General features: G+C 40.3%; 1 protein-coding gene across 2 annotated transcripts in view; it reads left to right on the forward strand.

The window, feature by feature from the left end:
- Agxt2 (alanine--glyoxylate aminotransferase 2) overlaps positions 1–19,297 on the forward strand; it is a 37,351-nt gene extending 18,054 nt beyond the window's left edge. For both annotated transcript variants that reach the window (XM_090332054.1, XM_090332055.1), the window contains exons 8-14: positions 7,287–7,387; positions 8,171–8,263; positions 9,707–9,839; positions 11,192–11,283; positions 13,377–13,526; positions 15,936–16,034; positions 18,762–19,297. In XM_090332054.1, coding sequence (XP_090188180.1) covers positions 7,287–7,387; positions 8,171–8,263; positions 9,707–9,839; positions 11,192–11,283; positions 13,377–13,526; positions 15,936–16,034; positions 18,762–18,875 — 782 coding nt within the window. In that variant the 3' untranslated portion in view covers positions 18,876–19,297. The remainder of the gene's footprint in view (positions 1–7,286; positions 7,388–8,170; positions 8,264–9,706; positions 9,840–11,191; positions 11,284–13,376; positions 13,527–15,935; positions 16,035–18,761) is intronic.
- The last annotated feature ends 282 nt before the right edge of the window (positions 19,298–19,579 follow it).

Below are 19,579 nucleotides of genomic sequence, written 5' to 3' on the forward strand. Positions count from 1 at the left end.
ACACACTAGATAGGTGCCAGGAGGCTATCAGTTGAGATTTCTCTCACATCACATGTATTCGGAGTCAAGTAGTGCTGTTTCCGCTCGTTAAATAAGAGGTAAAATGTCAAATGTGTTTGTGCTTCGGTTTTGATGGTGGATGCATCTTCTGCATCTCTGTCCATCAAGAGCAGGCTCTATCCATGCCACTAAGCAAGCCCTGGCACGGGTGATTCCCTCACACACCCAAACTACTTTTGCTTCATAGGGGCTGTGCCTCCCATGCCATCCACATGTCTCCTTGCATTCCTCCTGCTTGTCAATGATGTGAGTTTATGTCCAGAGATGATGTGATGCTGGTGTGGATAAAACTGCTGAAAGCTTGGTCAAGGCACGTGCAATTGAATAGGTCCCTAGGTATTCCAGACAAGAAGGCTTCCTCTCTCTTTCCTTTCCTGTGTCCTTGGTGTTTTTCACCTCCTAGGGTGACACAGAGATGGAAGTTTCTGCAGTCTGGGCAATCTTTCCCCATGTTGGGCCTCCTCTGGCTTCCCACCCACAGGATTGCATGCTCCTCCTCTGTGTGCTGAGTTGTACAGCTAAAGATGCCTCCATCACCACTGGTAGAGATGTGGGTAAGACAGGAAACATAAATACATTAAAGAATCCACAAAAGAAAGTAAGAATTCTCAGAAACCCATGCAAACCAAATAATAAATGGATAAAAGTATTTCATGTAACATTCTGAACTCAGCTATGACATTTTAAAGGTTGTATGACATTTAAATTTTATCCAACTAACCTGAAGTGCATTTTAAATCTTTTTAAATAAGCCCATTTTTCTCTCATGCTACACACAGCACAGGAAAGACTCTTGAATAGGGAGGCATAGAAAACACCTTCCTTTATAGGAATTCATTTTCTCAGGAAATAAGAAGAAGAACTGAAAAATAGGATTGCATGTCAAAGGAAACAATTGCCACAATGAAATGACAGCCCACAGAATTAGAAAAATCTCTGCTAGCTATCCAGTGGGTAAAGAATTGTTATCCAGAGTATACAAAGAGCTGGAAAAACACCTAAACACCAAGAGAGAAAAAATCCAATTACTAAATGGCCCAGTGAACAGCTTGAACAGTTCTCAAAAGAAGTACATATGGCAAAAAAATTAAAAACTATGAAGAAATGCTCAACATCCTTAGCAACAGTACTCACAATAGACACCAACCATGGAGTTAGCCTAGGGGCCAATCAACCAATGAATAAAAAAAGTGACACATATGCCCTAGAGTATATTACTTATAAACCTCATGGTGAGAAAGGAAGATAGTGTACTATTCAGTTATATAAAAGAATGAATTGTTGTTTGTAGGAAAATGGAGAGAACCAGACAGCATCATATACTGTAAAATGAGCCAAATTCAGAAAGACAAATACTACAAGTTTTTCTTTTTTTTTTTAAGTCTTTATTTTCCTATCATTTCTTTTTTTTTTTTTTTTTTGCCAGTCCTGGGCTTGAGCTCAGGGCCTGAGCTTTGTCCTTGGACTCTCTCAAGGCTAGAGCTCTACCACTTGAGCCTCAGCACCACTTCTGACTTTTTTCTATGTATGTGGTACCGTGGAGTCGAACCCGGGTCTTTGTGCATGCTAGGCAAGCACTTTAGCCACTAAGCCAAACTCCAGGCCCATACAAGTCTTTCTTATATAGAATCTAGACAAAAGAAATAGTTTTAAGGGTAAATCAGCAAAAAGAATGTGAAAGGAGCAAATGATGTGGAGTGATCAAAGTATATTATATACATGTATAAAAATAGAATAGCAAAATGTTAAAGTATGAGAGGACGATAAATTATATGCATATATGGAAATACAATGAAAAACTCCTTTGCAAAAAAGTAAATTGACTTCACCAAACCAAAAATGGGAAATGGGTACCAAGACATGTGAAAGGGTATCAATGTACGTGAATTAATGCACCTTCTATCTGGCAAATATCATGTAACCCTTTTACTAATTACAATAAAAAATGCAAAAAAAAACCTTAAATATCATAACTTATATCAACCATAAACTACCTGTGTTCATACATAAACTAAGCAAACAAAATTTCAATGGATCAAAGTAAAATTAATTGTAAAATACTTTACATTCTTTTTTTCATATATTTTATTGTAATTAATAGAGGGGTTACATAATATTTGCCAGATAGATGGTGCATTAATTCCCCTACATTGATACTCTTTCACATGTCTTGGTCCCCATTTCCCTCCCCCCAAGCCCCACCCCTCATCTTGTTTTCCCCCGTTCCTTATCCAGTTTCAAATAACCAAATACAAATATATCCAATATATCAGGTAACAAAGTGAGATACTGTAGCAATATGACATAACCAAGGGACAGCAAAAGAGATGAGAGATAACATAGTACACTAAGAACAACAATCATTCATTATATGGCTTATGTTTCTATATCCTAGAGATCCTTTCATTTAGCGTCCTACTGTATGGCCTGTATCAATGTTTTGCTCTATTGCAAATCTCTGCTAGGAGAGCCCAAGGTTTCTACTGATTATGACAAATGAGGGAAACCATTGAGCCTAAGTTCCTTTGAGTCTGGCTTACTTCACTTAATATGATCTTTTCTAAGTCTGCCCATTTCCTAACAAATGGGGCAATGTCATTCTTTCTGACAGCAGCATAGAATTCCATTGTGTATAAATATAACATCTTGCTGATCCACTCATCAACTGAGGGACATCTAGGTTGGTTCCATATCTTTGCTATGGTAAATAGTGCTGCAACGAACATCACTGTGCTAGCGGATTTAGTATGTCTTTGTTTCTGGATGATTGGGTAAATGCCAAGTAGTGGAATTGCTAGGTCATGGGGGAGCTCTATATTTAGTCTTTTGAGGAACTGCCATACGGCTTTCCATAGTGGTTGAACCAGTTTGCACTACCACCAACAGTGTAGTAGTGATCCCTCCTGGCCACATCCCCTCCAGCATCTGTTGTTATTCGTTTTCCTGATCCTGGCCATTCTAACTGGAGTGAGGTGGAATCTTAGCGTCGTTTTGATTTGCATTTCTTTTATGACCAGAGATGTTGAGCATTTCTTCATGTGTCTATAGGCCATTTTTGTTTCTTCTTCAGAGAAGACTCTCTTTAAGTCTTTGGCCCATCTTTTAATGGGATGGTTGTTACTTTGGAGATTAGTTTTGGATTGATTCAATTTTTTGAGCTCTTGATATATTTTAGATATGAGGCCTTTGTCTGTTGTATGGTTGGTGAAGATCTTCTTCCACTCTGTAGGCTTCCTAATTAGTTTACTAGCTATGTCCTTTGCCATACAAAAGCTCTGCAGTTTAATGCAGTCCCACTTATCCAGCCTTTCTCTGATTTGTTGTGATTCTTGGTCCTTATTAAGAAAGTTTCGACCTGTGCCAAAGAGGTCTAGTGTATCTCCTATTCCTTCTTGTAAAGTTTTCAGAGTGTCGGCTTTTACCTCCAGGTCTGATCCATTTGGAGTTAATTCTAGTACAGGGTGACAAAGAAGGATCCAACTTTAGTTTTCTGTATGTGCTTAGCCAGTTCTGCCAGCACCACTTGTTAAAGAGGCTATCTTTCTTCCATTCTATTTTTTTGGCTCCCTTGTCAAAGATTAGGTGGCCATAGGTCTGTGGCTTAATATCTGGGTCTTCAGTTCTATTCCATTGGTCTTCTTGTGCCAGTACCAAGCTTGGAAAAACCCCCATGCTCCTGGATTGGAAGAATAAATATCGTGAAAATGACAATCTTGCAAGGGCTATCTACAAATTCAACGCAATACCCATCAATATCCCAATGTCATTCTTTAAAGAAATAGAAGAGGCAATCCAAAATTTCATATGGAATAATAAAAGACCCCGTATAGCAAAAACACTTCTTAGCAGAAAGAACAGCACAGGAGGAATTTCAATACCAACTTTAGACTCTATTACAGAGCTATAATTATCAATACTTTGCATTCTTAAAGTTTATGTTAGGCTCTGAGCTAAAACTCAGGCTGAGAAAACTTTCTCCATCATTGTAATTGATAGAACACACTTCTCTTAAAAAAAGAAGTTAGCAGAGAATCTCATACTGTATTATTTGTGCTTGGCTACATACAGCATTGCTACCAAGTAAGATGCAAGATATTGACTAATCTACACTCATAACTCCAGATGCTAGATAAATAAAAATATAAACCAATGATTTACAGCAGAAATATCCCACTAGATCAACTATACTTATAATTAAACTAAAATTAATAAAACCTTAGAAGCTCAGATTATTTTTTGATAAATTTGGGGAGAAAAAAAAAAACCAAAGTTATTTGAAGAATGAAAGGTTTTTTCAATCCAGAAAAGCTTACATTTCTAATCTATTGAGACTTTGTGACAATAAAAATTAATGAAATATGAAATGAGCCCTTTTCAAAGATTTTCATTAGCAGCAGCCAGTTATGCAAGGACTGTTTCAATATGACATTTCTGCAAGTATATACAACATACCTCCATCAAATTCACCCTCTCGATCTCTTTTCCTCATTCCTCCTCTCATGTTCTTAAAACAATTCCAGCGGGTTTCATTATTCTATTTTCATACATGTATATAAAATACCTCGACCAAATTCACCCTCATTTACCCTCTCCATTTACACTGCCTCCCCATGCCAGCACATATCTACCAAGAAAGCCGGTTTTTCTTTCCTGTGATTCATTTTTTTCAGTTTATATTAACTGTACAAAGAAAATTCATCATCGGAATTAACATATACATGTAATTATGAATAATATACATATAAATTAATTAGATTAGCTTCATGTATTGCTCTCTTTCCAGGTCCCCTTACATGACTGTGCAGTGACTTGCCTTACACTATGTTCATTCATAGATACTAGCAAATTGGTCCTCTCAAAAATAAAGCAAATGTTTGCTCACACTTACATGAACATAATATTTAAGATTTTTTTGCCTGTCCTGGAGCTTGGACTAAGGGCCAGAGCACTGTCCTTGGGCTTTCTCAAGGGATGTTCTCACCATTTCCAGCTTTTCCTATGTATGTGGTACTGAGGAATTAAACCCCAGGCTTTGTGCATACTAGGCAAGCACTCTACCACTAGGCCAAACTCCTGGACCACCATCAGATATTTGTAAACTAACATATTCCTACCATTCACAACTTGCTCTAACATGCCAATCTAAGTAATCCAAACAAGAACAGTAGTCAAAAGATCATTTTCTACATCCTAAACTCCTCTTGCAACCTATTGAACCGCTAACTTGCAATTATTCAGAATAGTTTTACCTACATCACATTCCTAACCTTTAAATCTTTAGGGATAATTTCAATAAAATATCAACAAATTCCCTTTTTATTTTTCTTATTTTTGGCCAGTCCTGAAGCTTGAACTCAGGGCTTGTGCATTGTCCTTGGGCTTTCTCAAGGGTAGAGCTCTGCCACTTGAGCCACAGTACCACTTCCAGTTTTTCCTGTGTATGTGATGCCAAGGAATCGAAGCCAGGTCTTTGTGTATGCTAGGCAAGCACACTACCACTAGACCAAACTCCTGGCCCCAAATTCCTTTTTCAAAATGACTCTCTGAGAGCCAAAATTGGGCTGCTATAGCCAGCTTTTGCCCTGAGAACACATGCCAAACCTGGTGAGCCAGTGCATTTGTTTTTCATGGCAGGAAAAAGATGCCTAAGTCCATAGCCTGACAAGGGATAAAATCTCAGAGGGAGCCTGCCCTCTGGCAAAGCTGGCCTCAGCAAAAGACCATGCCCTTATCTATGGATCAACTTCAAATAGGCTTCTGCTGAATGGAAGTGGAGAGGACATCAGAAAAGTCTCCACTGAAAACATGGACTGCAGACTGACCATTTTGAGACCCTGCATTTGCTCTTTCATTATGTCAAGCTGAGAATTTAGAGGAATCTTTGGCTAAAATTGCCCTATGTGCCTGGAAGCCGCTCTTGCAAGTATGCTGTGGAGAAATCTACCTCATTTTAACCTTAAGGAATTCTCAAGAGAAACTTTCTCAAGGAAAATAAACTATCTGTAATCAAAAATAGCATACAAGGAAGCAAAACTCCACAATCAGGAAAGGACACACAAAGGTCAGGTATGGTGGTACATTCCTGTGATTCCAACTCCTTGAAACCTAGAAATTGGGAAGATGGTGGTATAAGGCCAGCCAGGTCAAAACGTGCGTAAATAAATAAATAATTAAGAGTGATTCACATCAGTAATCCCTGAAAGATGATAGTATCAAAGCCAACCCTGGTAAAGAAGAAGAAGCAAAAGCAAAAGCAGGAGAAGGAAAAGGAGACCCTAGCTGTTAAATAACAAGAAGCACTGGATGAAGAGACAGTTTTCCTATCTAGCAAGCACAAGCACCTCAAATCAAACTTCTTTACAGCCAAAGGAAAAGGAAAAAGAAAAAGATCTAAAGGAAAAAGATCCATGAGAATTTAAAATGATATTCAGACTGGCTACAAAATGGGTATGATGAATGTAAAGAAAATTAAATACACACTTGAAAATATGTGTAGGGGAAAGACACTATAAGGAATGACAAACCAAGTTTTGAAAACAAGAATATCTTCAGTGGACAGATCTATCAGCAGTCAATCTGGTGAAGGGAGAGAGTTAATGAGTTAAATAAGATGTCACCCAAATAAGAACATCTTATGCATTACCCAGGGAAGAAAGGCTTTCAAGTGAGTCTGTTCCATGTACCAAACCAGTCACAACTTCTACCACTTATTTCCTTCTGGATTCCCTAAACATGTACTGAATGGGCTATCATACACCCAACACTTCGCCTGGCCACAAACTGAAGACATAAAGACAGAAATGCTGCATTCTTTAAAGCTGTGCATCAGACCAGGTAGCAATAAGCAAATGCAATTAGTTTCAAATAGACTAAATCACTCCAATTACATTTGTATTAGATCTACCCATTTGAGAAAACGGTCATTTCTAGATGGAATTGCTAACTATTTGATATTTAATGACACTCTGGGGCATTTCTTCCCCAGGCAGAGATGACTGAGGTGGTTTGTTTATGCATTTATGCTATCCTAATGATCCTGTAGAATATTCCCCCTTCCAAAACAAATTCCAATTTACCATATTCTGAGTATCTACAAGGAATTTACTGTTTTCTTACCTTTTTTCTACACTTTTCTCCTATTCTTCTAAATGGTCTACAAATGCCGTGGTCTGTGTACTTATTTGCATATGTTTGTGCATTTTTTTGTTTGCCATATTTTTTTTCAGACTTCTGCCAGGCTAAAGAGCTATATATTGAACAGTTCAGAGACACTTTGAATACTTCTGTGGCCAAGTCAATTGCTGGATTTTTTGCAGAACCAATTCAAGTGGGTATCTATGTGGGTATATAGCCCTGATGTCTCTGTGTTTTCCTTCATCATATTTTCTAGAGAATTTATTCACTATTTTCTTCTCAAAATTCAATTGACCACCTAAGCACTGGTGGCTCACACCTATAATAATCCTACTCAGGAAATTGAGATCACAGTTCCAAGACAGATCAGGCAGGAAAATCTGTGAGGCACTTATCTCCAATTAATCCACCAGAAAGCAGGAAATAGTGTACAATGAAACATTCGAGTGATAAGAGCACCAGCCTTGAGTAAAAGAGGTAAGGGACAGCATCCAGACACTGGGTTCAAGCCCTAGTACCAACATACATAATAAAAAGTCATTTGATTGGAAGGAAGGAAGGAAGGAAGGAAGGAAGGAAGGAAGGAAGGAAGGAAGGAAAGAAGAAGGGAGGGAGGGAGGGAGGAAGGGAGGGAGGAAATTCTCAGGAAAGGAAACTATAACTCACATGGCTTGTACTTGTTGAATATGTACAATTTCAAGTGAAGCCTTTGTTTAATCTCAAGATCCCTTTTCCTAAAGCCTTCATTTCTTTAAATTTCAAAAAAAAAGAACACTATGAAATTACTTTTCCAGAAGGTATGGCATGAAAATAATGGCCTCTCTCTTCATGTATGGTTGAGCGGCTGTCCCTGCTGTTTAGAAGGTTGCTAGTATTACCCCATGATGATGCCAATAATGATGTGTCCTCCTTTGTTGAAATGCTATGAAATGGCTTGGGTTGATGTTACCATTCTTCTTGCTTTGCTCTTTGGCAGGGGGTGAATGGCGTCATCCAATATCCAAAGGGCTTTCTCAAGGAAGCCTTTGAGCTGGTGAGAGAGAAGGGAGGTGTGTGCGTTGCAGACGAAGTGAGTGTCAAAATGAAATGTAAGGGGACAACCTAGAGTTGTGGGAACAGATTAGACACAGAAGGACATCTCTTCAAACCCTCTTCTATACCAGACAGACAGCAGCAGGGGCCTATACTGGATCTAGCCTTAAACTGAGGAACTATCTGGTCTTTGGCTGGATGGTTGGTAGATTAGTCAGTCAAAAAACATAAATTAAAATGTCCAAACTGATATATATCAATGAATTGGGCCAGGCATCGATTTATTTCTTATGGTTATTACCTTTCTTTGGGGAATGCTTTGAGAATGTTGATCAATTGTACAGAAAATTTAATTCTACATCTAAACGTTCACCTTAAGTTTTGCCAAACAATGTTAACCAGTTGGGTAACACCTATCCTTCCTGACCAAACTTGCCTGGAACTGACAGTTTCTGTTTAAAAAAGAATAGGTGCTGTCATTGCATGTGTTCAGGAAATAGTTCCTAAGATAGTAGACTTGAGGCAAAGCTGTTATAATAAGCACCCAGTAATGGAAGGGAAGAGCTTTGAACAAAAGCTCTCCTGGGCTGTGGGAGCTCTAACCCATGTGCTTAAGAGGGATCTGTTTACCTATAATTATGCCACTTATTTGAGTACATGCTGGAAAGCAGCCCTTTGCTGAAAACAGTGGCTGCTCACTGGGGCCGGTCAAGTCCCCTGGCTCACTGCCAGGACCCACTGTGGTCCCGCTAGTAAGTGGTGAGACCCCCCAAGGAACTGTTTTGTTGGGGTTCAATGCTACCACCTTTTCTTAAACTGTTCTTCCTTACAGAAATGTTGTGATCATTGGCACTTTTTGTGCAGGCAAGTCTGTTCCACCCAGGGCGCACTGGTGCCTCTGGGGTGGGGCATGTGGCTCTGGCCAGTCTTCTCCCACAGCACCTATCCTTTCCTTCCCTGCCTGCCACTAAACGCAGCCGGGTCTGGATCACTTTGAAATGAGTTCTGTCGGGGAGGAAGATAAACGTTGGCCTTGGAATTGGGCACACAGTGAAACTCCCAGTGTCAGATGAATTAAAGGGAAGTAGACTGAATTCAAAGAAGTTCAGAAGCGCAGAGTTTTCTCAGAGATGTCATTTCGCGGCGTTCAGGAACGCAATTGGAAATCCTTCCATGCCCTGTAATCTTGAAGAAGGACAGTCCTAATGATTTCCTGAGCGAAGGTGAAAGGGACTGCTTTTACAGCAGAAGGGGCTGCCGCTCCACGGGGCACCCCACCCCCTCGTGGGACACACCCAGTACTCCACGCCCTGGCCTGTCCTCTGCAGCCCTGGTGACAAGGGATCCAGGCAGCTTCGGGTGTCCAGCCACGTACCCAGTTCCATAGAACGCATCATGGAGTCGTGGAAGGGAGGGAGAGAGGGAGCTAAAGGGGAGGGAGGGAGGGTAGAAAGGAAGTTTGGGGTCTGTTTTCCGTCAGGTGCAGACAGGATTCGGAAGGCTGGGGTCTCACTTCTGGGGTTTCCAGAGCCAAGGCGTGCTGCCTGACATTGTCACCATGGCTAAAGGGATCGGGAACGGCTTTCCCATGGCGGCGGTGGTGACTGCGCCAGGTAGGACCTCGGGCTGCCCCTGTCCCTGCTGGCTGCTGGGCCCCCTGCGCAGGCACGGGGAGGAGGCAGCGTGGGCTGGAACACGCGTGGGTCCGAGGCACTCAAGGGGCCCAGGCACACGCAAAGGAGAGACTGCATTCTGCTGTGGGGCAGAAGGAGGAAAGGGAGCCCGGCTCTGGAGAAAAGCCGAATGCTCCCATCCCCAGAGTTAAAGGCGGCGTGAAACAGGCTGGCCAGGGAGAGGAGAGAGGGCTACAAAATCCAACCCATCCAAAAGCCACCCTCCTCAGAGAGGCTCTTCCACGCTGGCTTGCTCTTCTCGTGGCAATCAGACACGGTCACAGAGGCCAGAAGCATGGATTTCTTTGGGGTCTTTTCACCACACAGCCAAGGACAGGGATGCTCTTACCACACTCAATGGAAAGTACAGCAGAATTTCATTTCCCATTTTAGTGGAGGGCTTTCAGGGTGCTTTTTAAAAAAATTTTTTTCTGTGAACCACTAAGTACTGAAAATCCAAATCCTTGTATTTGTATTTCTCACTAATAGTACACATATGAATAAACAACTAAATAAATAAGCGCCTTACGATAGAGACACGGTTATCAAATTAATAAAGTCTAAAGATATGATTGGAAAAAGAGAAGGAACTGCATATAACTAACTTCGAAACAACCCAGAATTATATATTGTTATATTCCCATGTGACATTATTTTCTTGTCATTTCTTTCTCAGTCACAAGAGTGGACTTTAGAAATAAACATATTTATTGCATGAAAACTTTATACAAACATCTATATAATAAGTTTTAAGGTACTTTCCAATTTATACACTAATTATTTTGTGACCAGACTTCCCACTGGGTAAATAAAATATTGGTTTCCTTGCCCAGTATATTAGATTAGGCTGGGAAAGCAAAATACCAGAGTGAATGAACAGTAGACGTTCATTTTTCTCACAGATTAGAAGGCCACAAGTTGAAGGTGAAGTGCTGTTTTCTGGCGAGGCCTCTATATTGGCTTGCTGCCTTTTCATTGTATGATCTCCCAAACGTGCACACAAAGAAGAGAGACAAAGGAACTCTGATGTCTTTCCCTATTAAAAAGGCCAGCAATCTTATTGGACTAGGATCCTACCTTCAAGACTCATTTAAAATTAACTACCTCCTCAATGGCACAGTCTCTAAATATAGCCACATTATAGGTTATAGCTTCAACATAATAAATTTGGGGGAAACACAACTCAATAACATCTATCTTAAATGAGTAAAGAATGAATTAGCTATGATGCTGTGCACACATAATGATGGCAGGAATGTGTCATTCTCTTGACCTTTATTTTCCTCTCCTAGAGATTGCCAAATCTTTGGCTAAACGGATTAATCACTTCAATACCTTCGGCGGGAATCCCATGGCCTGCGCCATTGGATCTGCTGTGCTTGAGGTTTGTCCCAGCATTAACTTCATTTGTGTCCCCAAAGTGCCCTTACTAGGCCACACAGATTATTAGAACTCCATCAGCTAGGGGCATGAACATTCATTTCTTCTTCAACAAGCATTTGTTTTCCAATTATTATTCTGCACCCCTCCCTTCTAAAAATCTATGTTGGCTTCTTGGTGTGATATTTGGTAATAAGCTTTAAGGTACTTTCCAGCTACTTAAATACAAGAATTCCCAGCAATAAATATCAAAAGTCCCCTAATCAAGTGTTTACACTGAACTTTTTTTTTTCTGGGTACTGTTTCATGAACCATGACTAACTGCTATCCCTGTTTTTAGTTTAGTGTTGATCTTATATTTTTTATCTTTATTGTGGAGTATTGTTATGAAAAACTAAATTTTGTGTGATTATAACTGCCTCATCCTATCCCACTTATTTAGCCTGACATCCATTTCTGTGGGGAAAAAAGTGTTTTTCAAATCTTCTTGCTAAACTGCATCATTCACTTAATTAAATGTGACATATTTCCAGACAAATATGTGAAATGTCAGTAACTTTTTAGGGAGAGAAACTTGACTGGCCAGTCAGTTCACAAAAGATTTATTTCCTTACAATTTTTTAAAAAATGTTTTAAAAACACATGCCAGTGGCTCACACCTATAATCTGACTACTCAGGAGGCTGAGGTCTGAGGATGGAGGTTCAAAGCCAGCTTGGGCAGAAAAGGCCCCATGAGACTCTTAACACCAATTAACTATCAGAAAAGTGGTGCTGTGGCTCAAAGTGATAGAGTGCTAACCCTGAACAAAAGAGCTCAGAGACAAAAGCTATCCCCTGAGTTCAAGCCCGACAACTACCAAAAAAGAAAAGAAAAATTACATGCAAATAAATAAAAGGCTGTTTTGCTAAACATTTATCATCAAATATGACTAAATCATAAAATGAAAATATATGGGTGGAAATGTGTCATTTATTTTCTTTTGTAGACATTGCCAACTCTTTTTTGTGTGTGTTTGCTTAAGTGTTATGTCATTTCAACCAATGTAAAAAGTAAGGAGGGCTAATAGGACTTAAAAACACCAAGGTTGGAATAGAATCACATAATTATCATCTACTAAGTATGAATGCATTATATTTCACTTGTCAAGAATCCTAGGTGTAAGTGGAACTTTGGTAAAGATCCTTTTACATCTGCAGGTGCCCTGGCTCAGGGACGCATAGGGCTCAGTTCACCTTAAAAAAAGCAGGGCCCCAAAACTGGACATGATGGCTCAAGCTGTAATCCTAGGTATTGGGAGACACAGATCAGAAGATTGAAGTTTGTGGCCAATTAAGGCATAAAAATTCACAAACCTCCATAAGGACCAGTGATAAGGTGCAATGACACACTGTGGTCAAACAACTATGGGAGAAAGCAGAATGAATACAGTGGCATGTGTGTGTCAGACTTTCAAGAAAGGGATGCATAAATAGGAGGATTACAGTCCAGAATGGCTTTGTCATAAAGTGAAATCCTATCTTGAAAATAACCAATGCAGAAACACATTGGTGGTGTAATCACCTGACTAACAAGCACAAGGCCCTGAGTTTAAATCTAATACTGCAAAGGAAGGGAAGAAGGGAGAGAGGGATGGAGGGAGGGAAAGAGAGAGGGAGGGAAGACTTTAGAGCTGGGGCACTTGGGCTATAACAGGCTCTTCTGTTCTAAGGTTGCTGAATGAAGGTCATTGTCTGTAGGAGAGATGGCCCTTGTAGAATTCCTTCCCCCAGAATATTTGTTTTCTTCACCCCTATATCATAGTCCTCAACAAACTCAGTATTGAGACATGTCTTGTATTCTTACCTAACTTCTTACTTACCCCTGGTGTGAGTTCTTGGGTGAGTTAGGCCCTGTACAAGACTGTTTCTATTCTTCACAGAGAACATTGTGTAATCGTGGTGTGCCACACTGGGGTTTGCTGCTTGTCTGGGTACTTGATTGTACTGTTTGTCTAGTTACTTTATATAAAGAAGGTCACGGACGTTTATTTTTCTGTGTCTTTCAATTAATCTTAGAACTTTTGGGTGCCAGGTCATACGGGCTTTTTTCTTTACAGGTGATCAAAGAAGAAAATCTGCAGGAAAATAGTGAAGAAGTTGGCACCTACATGTTAGTGAAGCTTGCTGAGCTGAGGGATGAATTTGACATCGTGGGTGATGTCCGAGGAAAAGGTCTCATGATTGGGATAGAGATGGTGAAAGACAAGGTAGGTCCCTGAGGGCTGCTCTCCTGATGGCTTTCTAGGGCCAGAAGGAGTAAACCAGACAGGACTATCTATCCTCTGCTGTACTTGTGTGATTGAAATCTAATCATAAGCAAGAAAGCAAACAAAATAATAGCAAAAGTCAATGCACCTTTAACCCACTCATCCCAGACTTTCCCCTTAGCTTTCTCCTCGCTCTTCTTTCTGGTCCAACCACCTGCCAAGGTCCAACCACTCCTACCAGCACACTAATTGATGATGAGATTTCAACACATGAACGTGGAGGATGGATGGGGTGTGTTCGAGTCTATGGAATTCACCATGTATTTATTGAAAATACCTTATTATCTCAAGTGTAGTAGTCAGGAGACATAGCGTTCTTGCTGCCGGTAAACTTAAGACCATGTTCATGTAGTTAGAGCAGGCCAGAACTTTGCTACAGTTCTCTCTAGATAATCTAATACGGGCACTCTCATCCACTGTGGCTGAGAATGGAAACTGCTACAGCCTTGAGGACAATATAGGTCTTAGATGTATAAGAATTTGAATGTCTATACATTTTTACTTTAAAATTCCATTTCTAAACATGTATCCGAAATAAATATCCACAAGGATGTGTAATCACCACAGCGAAAGATGTTTGGAGTTGTTTCTAACTGTAAAAAAAGTATTAGAAATAATCATCTTAATGCTCAATATTAAGAAAATGAAAAACAACTACAGATAAACAATGAAATATAGGTAACCTTTAATAAAACAAGGTCCAAATATGCTGACTTTGAAACATTTATTGAAAAATTATTATACGAAAATTATAGAACATTATTTAGCATGACTCATTTTTAAAATATGCATATCCATTCATTTTCATACACACTCTATGGTTCATACTCAATTATCTACAGGAGGTATCCCCACATGAAGAAAGGAAAGTTTATTTGTTCTTTATATATTTCCATATTACTTGTTTTATTTAATAATCATTAATGATTTTTATAATTATTTAAATACAAACCATTAAAAATGATCCCTATGAAAGTATGTAATACAGTCAGCAAGAAGTTTAATCATCACCATGCCTACCTCATTAGCAAGCAGTTGGGATATGGGTATGAACATAAGTACCTGACCACCTTCATGTACATTCAACTACAAGGCCTTTGAAATTCACGGGTGTTTCTGGTCCTTCCTCTCACTGAGGAATACAGACAAGATTTCAAGTGGATGCAGAAAGTGAAATAAAATGGGCCATAGAACAGGGGGGTGAGGACCCAGACTAATGTTGGGGTGGGGCCAAGAAAACACCTTCTGTCCATAATGGAAGAGGCCCCCCACCCGCCCGCCTTTCTCTCAGTTACATATTATGTTCTCTGACATGCACACCTTCCATGCAATGAAGGACTTGGGGAAGAATTGGTGGATAAAGGGAAGAGATGCCAGGGCTCAGGGGAGAGTGGGTAGAAAGCTCTTAAGAGACTAACAAAGAAGGGAGCTCTTCTCTGCCTGCGGCAAGTGACCAGTGCACAGCATCCATGCCTTGACCCATCGAAAGCCAGAGAGCCAAGCTCACTGCTGCTGCTGCTGCTGCTGCTGGACTGGTCTGTGGAGGAAAGACGAAGGGAAGACCAGGATTGGAGCAGATGTCAGCCCAGCCACCTAAGAAGCATTTCTAAACTACAGATCGTAAACCCTATCCCAAATCTAATTCAGCCTAAAGTAAGGCCCAAATATTTGCAGTGGGAAAGGCTTCCAGCTAATGTAGGTTCGATTAGACTTGAAATGATGAAGGAGGAGATATTTGGGTTCTCAGACTGAGAAAGCAGAAAATGCATGGAAAGGACACAAGCTCTAACTCAATGTCACCAAAGGAGAACTAGTATGCCTCAACACCTACACAGGGGACCAACACCAGATGCCACATATCTGACATAGCCTCTTGCTCACCTTTCCTAACCCTGGAGGATAGAGTCTTGGGAGAGGAAGCAAATAGAGAAGATGAGAAAAGTTTAGCTCACCCCAGCTCCCTGGAAGAACTGCAGCCCAGACAATGCCCCTATGCGACTGCAAGCCACTTCCTGGACTTGGAAATGAACTCTTTCCATGGACAGAACATAGTGAGACATTAAGATTTAAACATAGAACAGACTCCAAAGTCAGCTATTCAGGAACCAAATTCCCTGATTAGTCATTAACAGAACCAAGATTCACTGGCTATCTATATAGAATTTCATTGTGTCTTTGGAAATTGGGGATGTAATGAACTGAAAACAAAATTATTTTTAATGACACCCTTTTAAAATCCAACTAACCACTTTGTCAGTTACTTGAGTTTTGTTTTGTTTCTACTTGAGAAATAATGCTTCTAACCCTTCAAACACCACATTGGTGTCATCTTTTTTAATCTATACACAGAGGAGCCGGCATCCTCTTCCGGCTGATGAAGTTAGACAAATCCATGAGGACTGCAAAGACATGGGGCTCCTTTTGGGCAGAGGTGGCATATTCTCTCAGGTAAGAGAAAGTCTGGATAGCATGTATATTGGTGGCTTTTCTTCTTCACTCTGGTTGGGGACCTAGCCACACTTCCTCCAGAGATAATGCTCAAATGTAATCAAAGAAAATGACAGTAAAGCCATGTGGCCACAAGGGGGTGCTGTGGTAAATGGTTTGATTATCGATGCTCTGTAGGGAAAAGATGGCAAGTTGTCCAGCCAAACCAGATGATTTCAGTGTGAGTGATAATAGAATCATAACACTCATGAAACACCATAATTTGTCTCATGTGTGAAATCATTCTGAGACCTGTTAAAGCCAGAGTGGCCCTTTTTCCCAGCCCTGAACTTTTTGTGCATTGCTCAGCTTTAATATCCACTGGAGACAGGAAAGAATCTAACAGCCCTGGCAGGCCCTGCTGACCCTTTCAGGAGAAGTAGACCACCACCGCAGGAATGGACTTAGTGCCTAACTCAAGATCTATCACCCTCTTGCCTTCCAACATCCAATGCACTGCATCCTCAGAGATGAGATTCACAGCTAGAGTTCTCGCTGACCCGCCCTTGCATCCCTCACACCAGCAGGGATGGGCTCCCCGAGAGTTAGTTAAAAATGAGGGTAGAGCCTGCTGATGGTGGCTCATGCCTATAATCCTAGCTACTCAGGTGGCTGAGATCTGAGGATTGTGGTTCAAAGGCAACTAGGGCAGGAAAGTTTGTGAGACTCTTATCTACAATTAACCATTAGAAAACCAAAATTGCTCTGTGGCTCAAAGTGGTAGAACACTAGCCTTGAGCAAAGAAAGCTCAGGGATAGTGCTCAGGCTGTGAGTTCAAGTCCAAAGACCAATGAAAAAAAAGAAAGAAGGAAGGAAGGAAGGAAGGAAGGAAGGAAGGAAGGAAGGAAGGAAGGAAGGAAGGAAAGAAGGAAGGAAGGAAAGAAAGAAAGAAAGAAAGAAAGAAAGAAAGAAAGAAAGAAAGAGAGAAAGAAAGGAAGAAAGAAAGGAAGAAAGAAAGAAAGAAAGAAAGAAAGAAAGAAAGAAAGAAAGAAAAAGAAAACTGAGGGTAGAACCACTCATAGTTCGTGCCTGTGATCCTACTTGCTCAGGAGGCTGAAATCTGAGGATTACAGTTCAAAGCCAGAAGGAAAGTCTGTGAGACTCATGTCCAATTAACAAACAAAAAAGCTGTAGCTAGAGTAGTGGCTCAAGTGGCAAAGTGCTAGCCCTGAGCAAAAAAAACTTCAGGGACAGCACTCAGACCCTAAGTTGGGGGTCCTAGAACTGGCACACAAAAAAAGGCAAGGGTAGGTTTTACTGCCTGTTCCTCTCCTCTTGCCCGCTTTTTAGCATATAAAAAATGATGATACATGCTGATTGTATATACCCATGGGTTACAATGTGCTGTTTTAATACATAAGTATGTTGAATAAGGTCTAAACCCAGGGAAGATATCTATCTCTTTTTTTTTTTTTGCCAGTCCTGGGCTTGGGCTCAGGGCCTGAGCACTGTCCTTGGACTTTCTCAAGGCTAGAGCTCTACCACTTGAGCCTCAGCACCACTTCTGGCTTTTTGCTATGTATGTGGGGTACCAAAGAATCGAACCCGGGTCTTCATGCATGCTAGGCAAGCACTTTAACCACTAGGCCAAACTCCCGGCCCCACCTATCTCTTTTATCAACTTCTTGGGGAGAGAATTTTAAAATTCTTTCTTCAAGCTTTTTTTGAAATATATAGTATATTATTATCAACAGTCACAACTGAAACATTAGACCTTCTTACTCCTAACTGTAACTTAACACTTCTACTGAATTTATAACCTTCATTCTTCCCAGTTCCCCTGTTTCTTTCCTGCCTATCACAATTTTCTTGAATGCTGACACAACCAGTTCTTGTTTTATGCTTTGCAGAGAAAATTGGAGCTATCAGGCAAATTCTCTACCTACACTCTATACAGTAAATAATTTTTTGCACAAATTGGGTAGTATAACTTAATTATGAACATTCTAACTATGCAAACTATGACAATATAGAGCCCTTGTTGGCTCATTTAGCAAATTTCTTTGCTATTTGGGAAACATTATTTATAAGGGCTAAGCAGCAGGTGGTATGCTACTGCCAAGCTACAATGGCAAAAAAGATATAGTCTTTTGCTTTATGAAGCTGAAGGGAGAGAAAAACATACAAATAGAAAACAATGATACAATGCACTGCGTTCATCTACAGTTATAAAAAGAGGTATTACTGACTCATTCAATGTCCTCAATAGGCCGACAAAATAAGTACTAGCTAAAGAAAAGAGGAACAGAGAAGTTAAGTAAATTATCCAATAGACTTAGTGAGAGAGTTAAGAATTGAATTTGTGTCTGAAATTCATAAGAAGATTCTAGTTGGAGCCTGAGATGTATTCTGGATTTGGGGTATACTATCAGGCCCATCCAATCCTGAGGATAATTTTGGAAACAAAGCACACAGATAACAAGTGGCAATGGCAGAAGGACAAAGAGATGAACAGATGACTAAAAGAAAAAGAGCTGGCTGCTGGTAAGTCATGTCTATAATACTAGCTACTCAAGAGTCTGAGATCTGAGGATTGTGAGTCAAAGCCACCCCAAGTAGAAAAGTCTATGAGACTTTTATCTCCAATTAACCAGCAAAAGTCAGATGCGGAGGTGAAGTTCAAGTGGTAACATGCTAGCCTTAAGCTTTCTGATGGTTGATTGTTCTATTTTCTTCTGTCTCCTCAGAGTTTTCGTATTGTGCCACCAATGTGCGTCACTAAGCCAGAAGTGGATTTTGCTGTGGAAGTATTTCGTTGTGCCTTAATCCAACACATGGAGAGAAAAGCCAAGGGAAAATAATTCTAAATAAGAAACCCCAGGCCACAAGAACTTCTCACTTACAAGCAAGAGTGAATTTGAGGAATTTAAAAGCCACTTGTACTGAGAGAAAACTTAAAGCTCTCTGTAGTCATTGTTAAGACATGGTTTGACTGTTTCTAGACCATATTTGTTGAGAGCTTGGTGTGATCTCAAAAATGCTATCCTATTGGGAAACTCTCCATCCCTATCTCCCATCCGAAGTCCTATGTCATCCACATTAGTTGACTATAATGATTCCCTTTGAAATAATTAATTTCTGAAGTTTTCTTCCCCCTCCACTCTTCAGCTCCAGGAAAGATGTCATCTCCTTTCTCCGAAAACATCCCATGACATGTCAAGATTCTTAGGACCTATCTGCCACCTAGGTGGCACCATAAGAATAAAGCCTATTTGCTGAAGTTGGGAAGTAGAATGCTGACTGATCAGTGATGCCAGTGAACAACTCTGTACCAGTCCTGGAATCATTCAGAGCCTTCTGATAGATGAGACAACACATTCATTGCATTGCAGAAACGTTGCTAAGTTTTCCATACAGCAGCCCACAGCATGCTGAGAAATGAAATAGCAGACACCTTAAGAAGATCATTGCCTTTGACTTTCTTGAACATCTTTCAGACCCTTCTTTTTCTTTTCGATCCCCACCGCTGCCATCTCATCCTGCTGTAAACCTTCCTTTCTTCTAT

Source organism: Megascapheus bottae, chromosome 4 (genome assembly GCF_031878675.1).
Source record: "Megascapheus bottae isolate mThoBot1 chromosome 4, mThoBot2.hap1, whole genome shotgun sequence".
Classification (NCBI taxonomy): Eukaryota; Metazoa; Chordata; class Mammalia; order Rodentia; family Geomyidae; genus Megascapheus; species Megascapheus bottae.